The 14,294-nt window shown below is 53.0% G+C and overlaps 1 protein-coding gene across 2 annotated transcripts; it reads left to right on the top strand.

Annotated features, from left to right (window-relative positions):
* The first annotated feature begins 2,539 nt into the window (after positions 1 to 2,539).
* LOC142850001 (aldehyde dehydrogenase family 3 member B3) lies at positions 2,540 to 13,604 on the top strand. 2 transcript variants are annotated; one of them, XM_075972994.1, is made up of 11 exons: positions 2,540 to 2,636; positions 3,439 to 3,516; positions 6,570 to 6,732; positions 7,177 to 7,287; positions 7,482 to 7,602; positions 7,721 to 7,806; positions 7,920 to 8,001; positions 8,262 to 8,648; positions 9,063 to 9,229; positions 11,549 to 11,648; positions 12,881 to 13,604. In XM_075972994.1, the coding sequence occupies exons 3-11, from the start codon at positions 6,571 to 6,573 to the stop codon at positions 13,063 to 13,065; spliced, it is 1,401 nt and encodes a 466-aa protein (XP_075829109.1). In that variant the 5' UTR covers positions 2,540 to 2,636; positions 3,439 to 3,516; position 6,570; the 3' UTR covers positions 13,066 to 13,604. The 2 variants fall into 2 exon arrangements, with proteins under 2 accessions (XP_075829109.1, XP_075829110.1); XM_075972995.1 differs by lacking the exons at positions 3,439 to 3,516; positions 6,570 to 6,732 and having other exon boundaries at positions 2,586 to 2,636.
* The last annotated feature ends 690 nt before the right edge of the window (positions 13,605 to 14,294 follow it).

Raw genomic sequence — 14,294 nt, forward strand, 5'->3', positions numbered from 1 at the left:
TGATATAGCCCAGGCTAGCCTTCTACTCACTATCCTCCTGCCTCAGTCTCTGGAGGGCTGGGGTTATAGGTGTGTTTTCCCAGGACGAGCTCATCCCGAGTCCACTGAAACTCCAATAGTGACCCTGTTTGAAGTCCAAATGGCCTTGATTGTGGTCCCTGTCCAATTCTAACCCCCTACCTAGCAGACAAGATATTGCTGGCTGTGCCCTGCCTCTGCCCGAACCCTCTGCTGTGCTTTACTGATGGCTTGGGGCAGCTCTTCCTTCTCGGGTTCTCTGCCTCTCTCCCCTGTTAGCCTCCTCTCTGCATAGGCGTGGCAAGGTGCTTATCCAGTCAGTGGGCATCTGAGTATGCTTTTGGAGAACTGTGATCCAATGTTCCCCAGAAGTGACAAAGCAGTGGCATTTGCTCCCCTTGGTAAGTGGATAATAGTTCCTGTAAACAATGCCTCAGCCTGGCAGCGGTGGCGCACACCTTTAATCCCAGCACTTGGAAGCAGAGACAGGTGAATCTCTGTGAGTTTGAGGCCAAACTGGTCTACAAGAGCTAGTTCCAGGACAGGTTCCAAAGCAATAGAGAAACCCTATCTCAAAAAATAAAAATGAAAATTATATTTAAAAAACCCAATACCTCCTAACTCCTGGGGCCTGTAAAGGTGACGCTGTGGAGAAAGGGTCCTTCCAGATCTGGTGACATTAGGGATCTTGACCAGAGGGTCATTCGGGTAGGAGACAACTTGAGTCACAGTTGTCCTCGTAAGAGAAAGTGGGAGGTTGCTCAGGGGTAGAGCACATCCTGAGCATGAAGGAGCTTCTGAGTTCAGTCCCAGCACTATATGGGAGGAAATTGGGGGGGCAGTGATGAGACTGTGGGCCAAGGGTTGCTGGCAGTTACCTGACGCTAGAAGAGGCAGACTATAATCTCGAAAAGCCCTCTGGGAACTGGGTTCCGTCTCATCTCATCTCAACTGTTGGCAGCCCTTCTCTCTTTCCTTCCTTCCTTCCTTCCTTCCTTCCTTCCTTCCTTCCTTCCTTCCCTCTTCTTTCCTTTCCCTTCCTCTCCCTTTTTCCCTCCCCCTCTCTTTTTTTCCCTCTCTTTCTTTCTCCCTTTTCTTTCTCTTTTTAACTTTGAGACAAGGTTTTACTCTGTATCTCTGGCTAAACTAGAACTCTGTGTACACCAGGCTGGCCTCAAACTCATGGCTATCCTCCTGCCTCAGCTGCAGGACATCTGGAGCTACAGGTGTGAGCCACTGTATTCAGCTGGATTTTGCATTTCTCTCTTCAGCGTTGAGAGAAAACACAGCGCTGCTGTCTCACCCACTTGGGGTCCTTTGTCACTGCAGTCCCAGGACAGGACAGAGCAAGGTCAGGAAGCTCCCTAATGGCTATCTCACACTCTGGCCATTGCTGAGGGGATCTGGAATGTTTGATTCACAGGCTGTGTGGGTTCCTTTCTGGCTTAGTTTTCTTTAAGCTGCATCTCTACTGAGCTAGGATTCACACAGCCTGGAGCCTACACACCATGGTGCTTTAGCTGAGCGTGGGAAATCATCTCCTGGACCCACCTGCTGCTCTTAGGCAAGGCCACCCCTGAGATACCATCTGGTGTCCCCTTGGCTCACACTGTGTTCTCTTCCTGGGCCCACACTGGGCATTTAGCTCTGAACTAGCAAAGATTCAGGGCCCAGGGGTTGGTAGTATATTGTGGCTACCACTGGCCCAGCTCCAACAACAAGGAAAGGTTATGTATTGATGTCTGTGTCAGGGAGGGGTGGAAACAGGTCTGGACACCGGTGAGAGATGGCAGCAGGGCCTGGGCCCAGTCTCCTGGGTCTCAGACTCTAGGGGTGCTCAGTGAGTGTGCACAGAAACACTGGGAGCCAGCACTGCCACCCCAGAAACACTGACTTGTGCCAGAAGCTGTATCGTGTCTCCTCACTCCCAGGAGAGTCTCTCTAAACAATTACAGTTACACTCAGGGAGGTTAAATAAATAACCCAATTGGTGCCGCACAGAAGCTAAAAATAAGATATGAATGACATCCCCCTCGGCAAGCTCCTCTCCCCTCTCCTTCAGGAGACCCTCTACAGCCGGCAAGGACCCTTCTTCTGCCCCATGTGTGCCATTTGGTCACAGGAGAGTGGAAACGAAGGTGCCTCAATAATCCAGGGATACTCTGGTTGTGCGTGCGTGCGTGCGTGCATGCATGTGTGTGTGCACATGCATTTGTGTGTGTGTGAAGGTGGAGATGATTAACCTGTGAGGGGTTCCTAAAAGAGGTAGCATTGCTGGTAGAGCTCAGGTGAAGTTTGTCCTGGGACGCTTTTCTCCTTCCAGCTAGCTTCCCACCTGCCCCCCACCCCCACTTGGTAGCTGATTGAGCAGCCTGCACACCCCGTCGTTCCAGTTTTCCTCCGTGCATCCAGGGAAGAACTGAGATAGGAAGGGCGTGGGGTTTAAAGACAGCTGCCCAACCAGGATAGATCCCCGTGCTGTCAGGCGTGGGTGCAGGAGTGTGGTCCAGGGGCACTCGGAGGAACAGGCAGAGGAGGGAGCCATCAGGGTAGAAGAGGAGCTGCATGCCTGGAGCCAGAATGTCCAGCAAAGGCCAGTACCCAGAGCCGGAGCAGGGGTAGGTGAACCTGCTGGCAGAGGACCTAGGGCCATAGACTGGGGCTAGTGGCTGAGGGAGAGGGGATGCCAGGGTCACAGGAGGGGGGCAGGACTACAAGTCCAGGGGTGGCAATGTGATAGGTGGCCCAGGGGGCTCGTGGCACAAATGTGGCTTTGTTCTTCCTTACCCCAGCCTCACATCCCTGTGACAGGCAGGTTCCCCATCTTTCCTGGAGAAGTTCCAAGCTACAAAAGGCAGCTGTGTGGGCAGATGGGGACCTGGTAGGACACTAGAGGTGTGACCAGGTTGTTATAAAGAAGAGGGCTTCTTGGGAGATGCATTCAGAGCTGAGTTTCTGGTTCCGTGTTTTTTTGTTTGTTTGCTTGTTCTTTGGTTTTTCGAGACAGGGTTTCTCTGTTGCTTTGGAGCCTGTCCTGGAACTAGCTCTTGTAGACCAGGCTGGCCTCGAACTCACAGAGATCCGCCTGCCTCTGCCTCCCGAGTGCTGGGAATAAAGGCGTGCGCCACCATCGCCTGGCTCTGGTTCCGTGTTTAAAAAGCCATATTTCCAGAGGGACACAGAGGCACAAGCTGTAATCTCAGCACTCTAGAGACTGAGGCAGGAGGATTCTGAACTCAAGGACTGGGCTATATAGTAAAATTCTGTATGGGGGGACGGGCGGGAGGGAGGGAGCCTGGGGCTGTAGATGTGTTTCCCCAGGACCAGCCCATCCAAAGCCACGGAAACTCCAATAGTGGCCCTGTTTGAAGTCCTCATGGCCTTGATTGTGGTCTGTGTCCAATTCTAACCCCCTACCAGATGACTGTTCCCTGCCTCCTGCCTGAACCCTCTGCTGTGCTTTACTGATGGCCTGGGACAGCTCTTCTTCCTTCTCGGGTTCTCTGCCCCTCTCCCCATTTGACTGTTAGCCTCCCCTCTGAATGGGCATGTCAGTAGACAGAGTGCTTGTCTAGTGAGCAAGAAGCCCTGGGTTTCAGCCCCTAGCACTGTGTAAACAGATACTAGTCATCTTAGCACTGGGGAGGATGTGGAGGCAGGAGGATGTGGGGTGGGGAGGGAGGATTCAAGATCATCCTTGGCTGCTTAGCAAGTTTGAAGTCAGCCCAGGCAACATAAGATTCCATCTCAAAAAAAAAAGAGCTGGGGCTGAGGTGGAAGGTGGAGGCGGAGGGTGTTCTTATGTCTATGGAACCATTGCATTCTTTTACATTTTTGTTTTGTTTCTTTTTCTTTTTTTTTTGGCTTTTTCGAGACAGGGTTTCTCTGTGGCTTTGGAGCCTGTCCTGGAACTAACTCTATAGACCAGGCTGGTCTCAAACTCACAGAGATCCACCTGCCTCTGCCTCCCAAGTGCTGGGATTAAAGGCGTGCGCCACCATCGCCTGGCGTTTTGTTTCTTTTTCGAGACAGGGTTTCTCTGTGAAGCTTATGAAACTGTCCTGGTACTCACTCTGTAGACCAGGCTGGCCTCGAACTCACAGAGATCCACCTGCCTCTGCCTCCGAGTGCTGGGACTAAAGACGTGTGCACCACCATCTGGCCCAGAATTACATTCTTATTGCAGAAAATCTTGAAGTTCCAGGAAGGTGCTGATGATAAAAGGCATGCTCCTAGCACTTAGGAGCTGTCTCGAAACACACACACGGAGGGCTGGGGAGAGGGCATAGTGGGTAAAAGGTTGGCCACACAAGTATGAAGGCAGAACTCTGTCACACACACACACACACCCCATTGGCACATGACTGTAATGTTGGTGAGAAAAGAGGCCTGTGGGGTCCAAAAAGACCCATTGTTTAGCAAGCACTGTGCACAGGACAAATTAGCTGCTGCTTGGAGCCTTAGTTTCCCCATCCTTACAATGGAGCAACACTGTGTTCCAGCTTCAATATTACGCTTTCTTCCAGCTCCCTTCCATGTTGTTTTTGATGGCCACAGAATCCGTCGCAGCTTCCTGTGCAGCAGGTCCTGCCAGGACAGCTGCTCTGCACCGCTCATTGCTGACCATCGGCATCACAGGGCCTTTGCCCTGCTGCCCCACGTCCACAGCGTCCAATGCCCCTGTGTCTCCATTGCAGTCAGAGCCAGGGTGACTCTCAGAGCTGCCTCTGGAGGTGTCTGTGTGCTGATCCTGTATAATTACCATCTCGTGTCACATAACTGACACGTCAGCCAGTGACAGTCAGATGTACAACAGTAATCCTACGGATTATAGCCAGGCTGAGTGAAGGAGGCTGCCCCACACTAAGGAGCCCTGGGGGCCTCAGCACATCCCAGGCTCAGCCCATGAAGGCAGTAGGAGGCCATGGACAATGTCAGAACAAGGCCAGTGTGACCAGGAGCCCGCAGAGCCCAGGCAGGGAGCACTGGCGAGGGCTGGTGACATTGGCACCCCAGAAGGAATGCTCAGGAAGAGGCCTGAAAGGCGCTAGGGCCTAGAATCTAGGCCAACTGTGCCAGCCGTGCCGGCTGAGCCAACCAAGCAGGCTGCCCAGCCAGGCCCGGTTCCTCCAGGGAGCCCCTGCAGGGAAAGGCCCCTGGTCCTCTGGGAGGGGGTCTAGGTGTAATGAAGTCAGGCCTGAGTGTAATGAAGGAGGGTCTGGGTCCCCATGAAGCTCTGGCAGGAGTTGAGCCTGTGTGAGCTGTCTCCTGCCAGTCCCAGACAAGGGGGATGTGAATGTGGAAGACTCAGCCAGGAAATCAGCAGCACTGTCTGAAGGCAGAGGGCAAGTCTGCCTTCTCCTGTCCCCCACATTTGTCAGCTGGGACAATCCCTCAGAGCCTGCAGTGGCTGCTCTATTTACCCCAGGCTCTATCCTAAAGAGTTCTACTTACAGGGGCGCTGTCCTGAGAGTTCTGTCCACAGGGGGTGCTGTTCTGAGAGTTCTGTCCACAGGGAAAGCTGTCTTGAGAGTTCTGTCCACACGGGGCGTTGTCCTGAGTGTTCTGTCCACAGGGAAAGCTGTCCTGAGAGTTCTGTCCACAGGGGGCTCTGTCCTGAGAGTTCTGTCCACAGGGGGCGCTGTCCTGAGAGTTCTGTCCACAGGGGGCGCTGTCCTGAGAGTTCTGTCCACAGGGGGCGCTGTCCTGAGAGTTCTGTCCACAGGGGGCGCTGTCCTGAGAGTTCTGTCCACAGGGGGCGCTGTGACTGGAGAGGCAAGGGAGCACCTATGCTGTCCCTATAGGAGCATTGCTCCTGAGAGGATTGTTTTGAGAGCTGTCCACTGTGGGGCGCTGTTCTGACATGAATTCTGTTCACAAGGAGTGATGGTGCCAAGAGCTCTGTTCAAGGAGTGTGCTGGTCTCCAAAGCTACGGAGAAACCCTGTCTCAGAAAACCAAAAACCAAACCAAACCAACCAAACAAAAAAGAGTGTGTTGGCTTTAGGGGAACCTCCAAAGGCCATGAGCAGGTCCCAGCATGGGCAGATGCCGTTCACACAGATGCAAAGCCTTCACCTGAATTCATTCAGGTCATTGCAAAAACCCAACACACACACAAACACACACGTGCACAGATTCAGAATACAGACACTTATTCAGACACATGGATGTAGGCACTTACACACTGACACAGCAATATACAAAATGACATTCAGCCTTGTGAGTTAGCTTGTGCCAGCAATTTCAGCTCTGTTAGAAGCAGAAGCAGCAGGATCAGGAATTCACAGGTCGCTTCTAGGTATCTAACACTTTGGAGGCTACCATGAACTACATGAGACCTTGTCTCAAAAAAACCAACCAACAGATGAATAACAACAACGACAAAACACTCTCTGGACCCAGCATTCAGAAGAGCTCAGCCCCACCGCAGTGTCCGGCCTGTTGGGTCATAGGATGAGCTTCTGGGGGTGGCACAAATCATGGGTGGATGGATTGTGTCTTAAAGATGGAGACAATCCCAGACACCCAGTTATCTGCCCCATATTGCAGGATGGACCCCTTTGAGGAAAAGCTGTGGAGGCTGAAGGAGGCCTTCAACACAGGGAAGACAAAGTCGGCCAAGTTCAGGGCTGAACAGCTACTAAATCTGGGCCACTTCCTACAGGATAACAGCAAGGAGCTGCATGACGCCCTGGCTGCGGACCTGGGCAAGGTGTTGTGGGGCTGTGGGGTGGGGCACACAAAGGTGCTGATGTGTCTTTCCCAGGCTGGGCTACATTTTTTTTGAGACCTCGAGTAGCTAAGGAGGGCTCATACCTTGTAATGTGAGCCAAACTGTATCCTGAATACTCAATCCATGCCTTCTATGCAGAATGCAGCATTTACTCTGGAACACACAGAGCCCCACCCCACCCCACCCCCGCCCCAGAGGCAGGCTGGATGGCTGTTGTCAGGTCACAAATAGGGAAACTGAAGCACTCCCGTTAAGTCACTTGCCTGAAGTTACAGGACCAGGCAGTGGCAGCTCAGAATGCAGCTCCCATGGAATCACCCTGCTGCCCTTACACTGCGTTTATATGCTCAAGGTCACTACCTCACGCCCTTCCCAAATGGTAGACCCCAGCCCAGCCTTGAACCAGACCTCCCCACCCCACAGTCAGCCTTCGAGTCAGACTTGAGTGAGATCATCCTGTGCCAGAATGAGGTGGACCTGGCTCTCAAGAACCTGCAGACCTGGATGAAGGACGAGTCTGTGTCCACCAACTTGGTGAGCACCGTTGTCTAGGGGATGGTGGTGGAGGTGGCAGCGCACAAGACAGCCTGCCCCACGCCCCTTCCTGCCCTTGAAACCAAAGTAAGCCAGTCTTTACATTGGGGACCCATCACCCAGGGAGGTGAGGACCCATGGGAGTGGGGGAGGCTGTTAATCATCTGGCACCTCACTACCACCCTGCATCCTAGCTCACGAAGCTGAGCTCAGCCTTCATCCGGAAGGAGCCCTTTGGCGTGGTGCTCATCATGGCACCCTGGAATTATCCATTGAACTTGATGATCATGCCCCTAGTGGGGGCCATCGCTGCAGGTGAGTGGGGTTTGGGAACCCCCTAGTCGGACAGTCCTTCCCAAAGAGGGCATCCAGAGTTTCCTGGAGGGTGCAGGCACAGGCCTTCACTCCTCTACTTCCCCATTCGCTCCTTCAGGGAACTGTGTGGTGCTGAAGCCATCAGAGATAAGCAAGAACACAGAGAAGGTGCTGGCCGAGCTGCTGCCCCAGTATCTGGACCAGGTGGGTATGGCTCTGCCTGGCAGCACCCGGCATTCCCATATCCCTGTCCTGGCCAGTGGGGAGGTCCCCGCTGTCCTGGCGTCTGCCTCCTGAGCTGCCATCCTGTTTTGCAGAGTTGTTTTGCTGTGGTGCTGGGCGGGCCCGAGGAGACTGGGCATCTGCTGAAACACAAGTTTGACTACATCTTCTTCACGGGTGAGGATGGCCCTGGCCAGGATCCTGGGCATGGGGACAGCAGAGAACACGGCGTAGAGAACAAATCAAGAGGTGGAGGTGTCCCTGAGGGTGGCTGTCCAGGACCTCTGAGAATCTTGGAGATTGGATCCTGGGTGGCCAGGATAGGTGGAACAGCCCAGAACTTGGGCTGAGAAAGGTGTCTGTGGAGAGGGGAGGCCAAAGTTCATGCCTAGACCAGTTGTCCAGGTGAAGATGGTGTCTCTTGACCCTGTTCTCAGGGAGCCCTCGGGTAGGCAAGATTGTGATGACCGCTGCTGCCAAATACCTGACGCCCATCACCCTGGAGCTGGGAGGTAAGAACCCCTGCTATGTGGACGATGACTGCGACCCCCAGACTGTGGCCAACCGCGTGGCCTGGTTTCGCTACTTCAATGCTGGCCAGACCTGTGTGGCCCCTGATTACATCCTGTGTAGCCAGGAGATGCAGGAGCGGCTGGTACCTGCCCTGCAGAATGCCATCACACGTTTCTATGGAGACAACCCACAGACCTCCCCCAGTCTGGGCAGAATCATCAACCAGAAACATTTCAAGCGGCTCCAGGGCTTGCTGGGCTGTGGCCGCGTGGTCATTGGTGGCCAGAGCGATGAGGGAGAACGCTACATTGGTGAGTGTCCTGTTTTCATCAGTGGCACACAGCCCCCCTGGGCTGAGTCTCTTCCATACTGGAGGGGCTCACTCTGGACCTCGAGTCTGATCCCACAACTGAATCCTAGTTTCTGGTGCTAGGAGTCCCCAACACTGTGGTTCCTTGGCCTGTGACTCTTCAATGTTAAACTGCTGTCCCACAGCTCAGCCCCCCTGAGCTACAACCCCATTCCAGGTGTCTATACAGTGGCTTAAATTCCTATCTTCTATTTTCCCATATCCCAGAAGGCCAGAGTCCTACACACTAAGCGTGGAGTCCTCTGAGGTCAGACCCTGAGACTCCCCTTCTTGGACCCCAGACTCTGTCCCGCCAGAGTCCCTGTTCCTCAGAGTATCCTTCCTAAGAAAGGCTGTCTACTTCCTGTGTCTTCAGCACCCACAGTGTTAGTGGACGTGCAGGAGACAGAGCCCGTGATGCAGGAAGAGATCTTCGGGCCCATCCTGCCCCTGGTGACCGTGAGGAGCCTGGATGAGGCCATTGACTTCATCAACAGACGGGAGAAGCCGCTGGCATTGTATGCCTATTCCAGCAGCTGCCAGGTGGGTGCAAACAGGAGAAGCTGCTAGCATTGTATGCCTATTCCAGCAGCTGCCAGGTGGGTGCAGACAGGAGAAGCTGCTAGCATTGTATGCCTATTCCAGCAGCTGCCAGGTGGGTGCAGTCTCCATGGGCCATGGGAGAGGTGGCAGGAGAGAGCACACAGGCCGTCTGGATAGTAACAGAAGTTCAGGGAATTCCGGTGGCTTCTTAGGCTCTGTCCCTGCCCTCCCTCCCAGAAGGCACTGAGGTTCCCTCCCACATCCTATCTAGATTTCACACATTCTCCTGGGCACCACCACATCTGGCTGAGCCAAGAGTCTTGTTTTTCTAGACAGGGTTTTATGTAGCTCTGCCTCGTACTTACTATCTGGATGAGATGACTTCAAACTCCTGATGCTTCTGCCTTCACACCCCTAGTTCTGGGATAATGGGGTGATGTGGGATTCCCCTCTTTATTCTGTGAATATCATTGGTTAATAAAGGAACTGCTTTGGGTCTATAGCAGAGCTATAGGGGAACAGAACTAGGCAGGGAAACTAAACGAAATGCTGGGAGAAAGGAGGCAGAGTCAGAGAGAAGTCATATAGCCCCACCAGAGACAGACACCGAAACTTCGCCCATAGCCACCGCGACATGGTGATACAGAGATTAATGGAGATGGGTTAAATTAATAGGTAAGAATTAGCCAATAAAAGCCGGGCGGTGGTGGCACCGCCTTTAATCCCAGCACTCGGGAGGTAGAGGCAGGCGGATCTCTGTGAGTTCAAGGCCAGCCTGGTCTAAAAAGGGAGTTCCAGGACAGGCTCCAAAGCTACAGAGAAACCCTGTCTCGAAAAACCAAAAAAAAAAAGAAGAATAAAAATAATATTCTTTTTTTAAAAAATATTTATTTATTTATTTATTTATTATGTATACAATATTCTGTCTGTGTGCATGTCTGCAGCCAGAAGAGGGCACCAGACCTCTTTACAGATGGTTGTGAGCCACCATGTGGTTGCCGGGAATTGAACTCAGGACCTTTGGAAGAGCAGGCAATGCTCTTAACCACTGAGCCATCTCTCCAGCCCTAAAAATAATATTCTTATTATTCAATAAGAAGCTAGAGCTAGTGGGCCAAGAAGTGATTTAAATAATACAGTTTCTGTGTGATTATTTCGGGGCTGAGCAGTCGGGAACCAATAAGCAGTCTCCCCCCAACAATGGGGTACATACCGTACCTGGTTTTAGGTGGTGTTAGGAATCAAACTTAAGGCCTCAGACATGGATACTGCCCATGGAGCTCCATCCTCCAGCCCTCAACAATGGACTTGTAAATACACTTTTATTTGAGAATACATTAATGGACAAGTCACAGAGGCAGTAGACTTCCCATGTACCTACCATGAAGACGGACAAGAAGCAGAAGTCCCATGGGCATTGCCATACCTGTCCCTGCATCCATGTAGTCTGTGTTCCCAGTCTAGTGTTTTATGAACAAGGCCTCAGTCTGGGTGGCCAGGTCTCCACAATGTCCCCAGTTTTCTGACAACTCAATCCAGAGAAATTTCCCATAGAGGCAAAGGCTGTCTCCGAGTGCCCAAGAGTTGTGCATGGCTGAGGAGATTAACAGTCATTTAGGCAAGGCTCTGTCTGCCAGTGGCTTTGCTGGGAGCTGTCGTACTTCTTCTCGAGAGCTTAGGACAAACCTCTAAGCCAGCCTCTGGTGGGGGGGTGGTGCTGCAGGGCCGTAGAGAATGCTGATAACCAGGCTCCTGAAGATACATTCTCGACTCTGGGAGAAAGTATTGCTTCCTGAACCATTTATTTGACAGAATAGATGGGTGTGTGTACATGCATGTACGTGTGTATGTGTGTGTACATGTGTATATATGTAATTTTCTTCATTTTCTGAGGCTGGTTCTTGTAAACCAGACTGGTTTTGTGCTCCCATGTCTCTGAGAATGACCTCGAACTCCTGGGGCCAATCTCAGGCTGCTAAGCCCAAACCTGACCTTAGTGGCCCAAATTCTCCCCACACAGCCCCTCACTTCTTTCCTAAATAAATACAGGACTCAGCAGCTACCTCATGTTCCCCCACTGGGACACCTCTGTGACCACCTGGCACCTCACTGTCCCCACTCCGCCTGCATCTAGCCTCATGCTGCCTCCCTGAGATTACGTCCCAACACCTTGCTGGGGCCACATAGAGGCAGCAGACACACAGGGAACATGTGCACAGCATAGGAGTCTGTGAGTCTGTCCAGACCCACCTTGGACCTCAGGCCCTTACTGAAGCAAATTATAAACATGTGTTTTACAAGTTCCTCTTTCTCTCCCAGGTGATCAAACAAGTCCTGGCCCGGACCAGCAGCGGGGGCTTCTGCGGGAACGATGGCTTCATGTACTTGACCCTGTCCAGCCTTCCTTTCGGAGGAGTGGGTAGGTGGCAGCAGCCCTCTGCCTCCTGGGCTGATCCGCGGTCGCATCCTCACTCTGCTGCTCGAGCGCCCTGACTACAGGACGTGCGGCTCACCCTCAGGGGAGCGGACACGAGAGGAAGCCCCCTCCACAGACCGTGTCCACCTAGCCTGCCTCCCACCTCCCTACAGTCTGTGGTGGAACCTTCCAGGTGTGCTTGCACTTACATGTGTGGGTGAGGAACCGAGAAGCCGTTTGGTGGGTTTTAAGAAAACACACCTGAGGCTGCCAGCCATTAGGCACCTTGATATCACCAAGAAACACTTGTCCTCAGTCACCCCTCCCCCACATGGCCATGGGTGTTTTTACTCAGCTGTGAGGCTGCATGCTTGCCCCTCCAGCCTTCACTTGTCCCTGTGAACTAAGCCCTGGGCACCTCAGATTCCAGGCTGCCTGGGCTGTGGAGATGCATGCCCTGTAGACATAAGTGACCTCGGTAGTACGTCCCCCTCTGAACCACTTCATCATTGAAAGGGTGTCCTGTCCTTTCGCCTGGTGAGTCTCAGTAGTGTGAGGAGTGACATTTGTGGCGCTGGCCTCGCCTGGTCTGTCTAGAGGACCTGCTCACTTTTCTCTCTCTTACTTCTGCCTGCTGTGGCAGCCACTCCACTCGGCCCTAACATGTCATCCCCCTCTAAGGTTCTCTGGGTTATCTGCTAGCCTGAGTCCTTTAGACTCACCCACTATTCATAGAGCAGACCCCCCAACCCTCTGACCTCACTCACTCCAGAAATCACAGCTTCATTCCCTCTGCTTCGCCCAGGCCATTCCCCTGGACTTCCCTAGCTGGGTCTGTGTCCTTTCCTAGACACTGGGAACTCCAAGGATCTGAAGATTCACTTACTTTCTCACCCTCAGAGAAGGGCGTCATTGTCCTAGAAGGGGAGACTAGGGCCAAGTCACTTACTCAAGGTGGCATAGCTATCCAGGGCGAAGCTGGGATCCACCCCACTCTCACCCGGCAACCCGGCCTCAGGATAAAATCCACTGGCCATTGTCTGCCTGTTCTGCACCAGCAGCTGGTAAGCTGCTGCCAAGGAGGCTCAGGGCTCGGCCTTTCACTCACAGAGCCTTGTGTAGCCCACGGGACAATGGGGAAACAGAGGCTCAGACAGACCCTGTCAGAGCAAGGTCTGCGATGCCCCTTCAGTTGGTCGCTGAAGGTTTGACCCTTTGTCCCATGCTGCCCACAGGATCGAGTGGGATGGGCAGGTACCACGGCAAGTTCTCCTTCGACACCTTTTCCAACCAGCGTGCCTGTCTGCTGTGCAGCCCTGGGATGGAAAAGCTTAACGACCTCCGTTACCCTCCTTACAGTTCCTGTAACGAGCAGTTGCTGAGCTGGGCCATGGGCTCCCAGAGCTGCACCCTCCTATGAACGCCACCCCCACTCCCTCCTGCTGCCCAGACCCTGCCCCACCTGAGCTTTCAGCCGCACTCCCATCCCCAGTGGTTCCGAAAGGCAGGTGTCTGGCCCAGCCTGTGCACACCCCACTTCCGGAACTTTTCCTGAACAGACCTACATGCAGCCAGGCAAGACCTGCGGGTGGCTGATCCAGTCCCTTCCCAGAGCATGACCCCTCGCAGCCCCCTGACCCTCTCCTTAGGCAGATCTGCTGACAGAGAAACCCCCTCCCCAAGGTTGAGCAGATCCAGTGGCTGAGGGGGACTTCTTTTGTCAGATCCCAGACAGGGTCCCAGAAGATAGAGCAGTGGCCCCAGCTCCATCCACACCCTGAGGGTGACTTTGTCCCACCTGAAGTGACATGATCTTGAACACTGATCAGATTTATTGGTGGAATCTGCCTGAAGGGTGTTCATTATTTACTTTTCCGTTGCCTTGACCCAGTGACCTGATAGACAAGTTCAAGGTGGAAGATTCTCTCTTAGCTCATGGTCAGAGGGTTCACTCAATAATAATTTCTGATGGAATTAAGGATCTTGGCAGGAGGGTCATCCACACAGTGCTAATTTCAGGTGCCTTGTAAGAGAGAAGAGGGGCGGGGGTGGGTGGAGGTGGGGTAGCGCAATAGGGTACTTGCAAAGTTTGTGGGAGGCCAGGGTTGCTGAAAGAGAAAGGTGTGTAGGGGTGATGTGTTCCCAAACAAGACAGAGATAATGCAGTAGATATGTCTCGAGACAAAGGTTATGTAAAGATAGACATGGTGGCTACAACCAGATCTTCTCTGCAGTCACCTGAAGCTGGAAGAGGCGAGAGGATCCTCCCCGACAGGCTTTTAGAAACCAGGGCCTCAGCCGGGCTGTGGTGGCGCACGCCTTTAATCCCAGCACTCGGGAGGCAGAGGCAGGCGGATCTCTGTGAGTTCGAGGCCAGCCTGGTCTACAAGAGCTAGTTCCAGAACAGGAACCAAAAGCTACGGAGAAACCCTGTCTCGAAAAATCAAAAAAAAAAAAAAAAAGAAAAAGAAAAAAAGAAACCAGGGCCTCAGCATTTCTTTTTTCTTTCTTTTCTGAGATAGAGTCTCAGTATACAGTCCTGACTGGCCAGGAATTCATGGCTATCCTCCTGCCTCAGCTGCAGGAGATCTGGAGTTACAGGTGTGAGCCACTGTATTCAGCTGGACTGTGCATTTCTGTCTTCAGTGT

The sequence above is a fragment of the Microtus pennsylvanicus genome, chromosome 5 (genome assembly GCF_037038515.1).
Source record: "Microtus pennsylvanicus isolate mMicPen1 chromosome 5, mMicPen1.hap1, whole genome shotgun sequence".
Lineage (NCBI taxonomy): Eukaryota > Metazoa > Chordata > Mammalia > Rodentia > Cricetidae > Microtus > Microtus pennsylvanicus.

Coding starts and splice junctions, on each gene's coding strand:
- LOC142850001 (XM_075972994.1), top strand. CDS start 6,571: ATGGACCCCTTTGAGGAAAAGCTGTGGAGGCTGAAGGAGGCCTTCAAC. Junction 6,733..7,176: donor TGGCTGCGGACCTGGGCAAG/GTGTTGTGGGGC, acceptor CCCACCCCACAG/TCAGCCTTCGAGTCAGACTT. Junction 8,002..8,261: donor TGACTACATCTTCTTCACGG/GTGAGGATGGCC, acceptor CCCTGTTCTCAG/GGAGCCCTCGGGTAGGCAAG.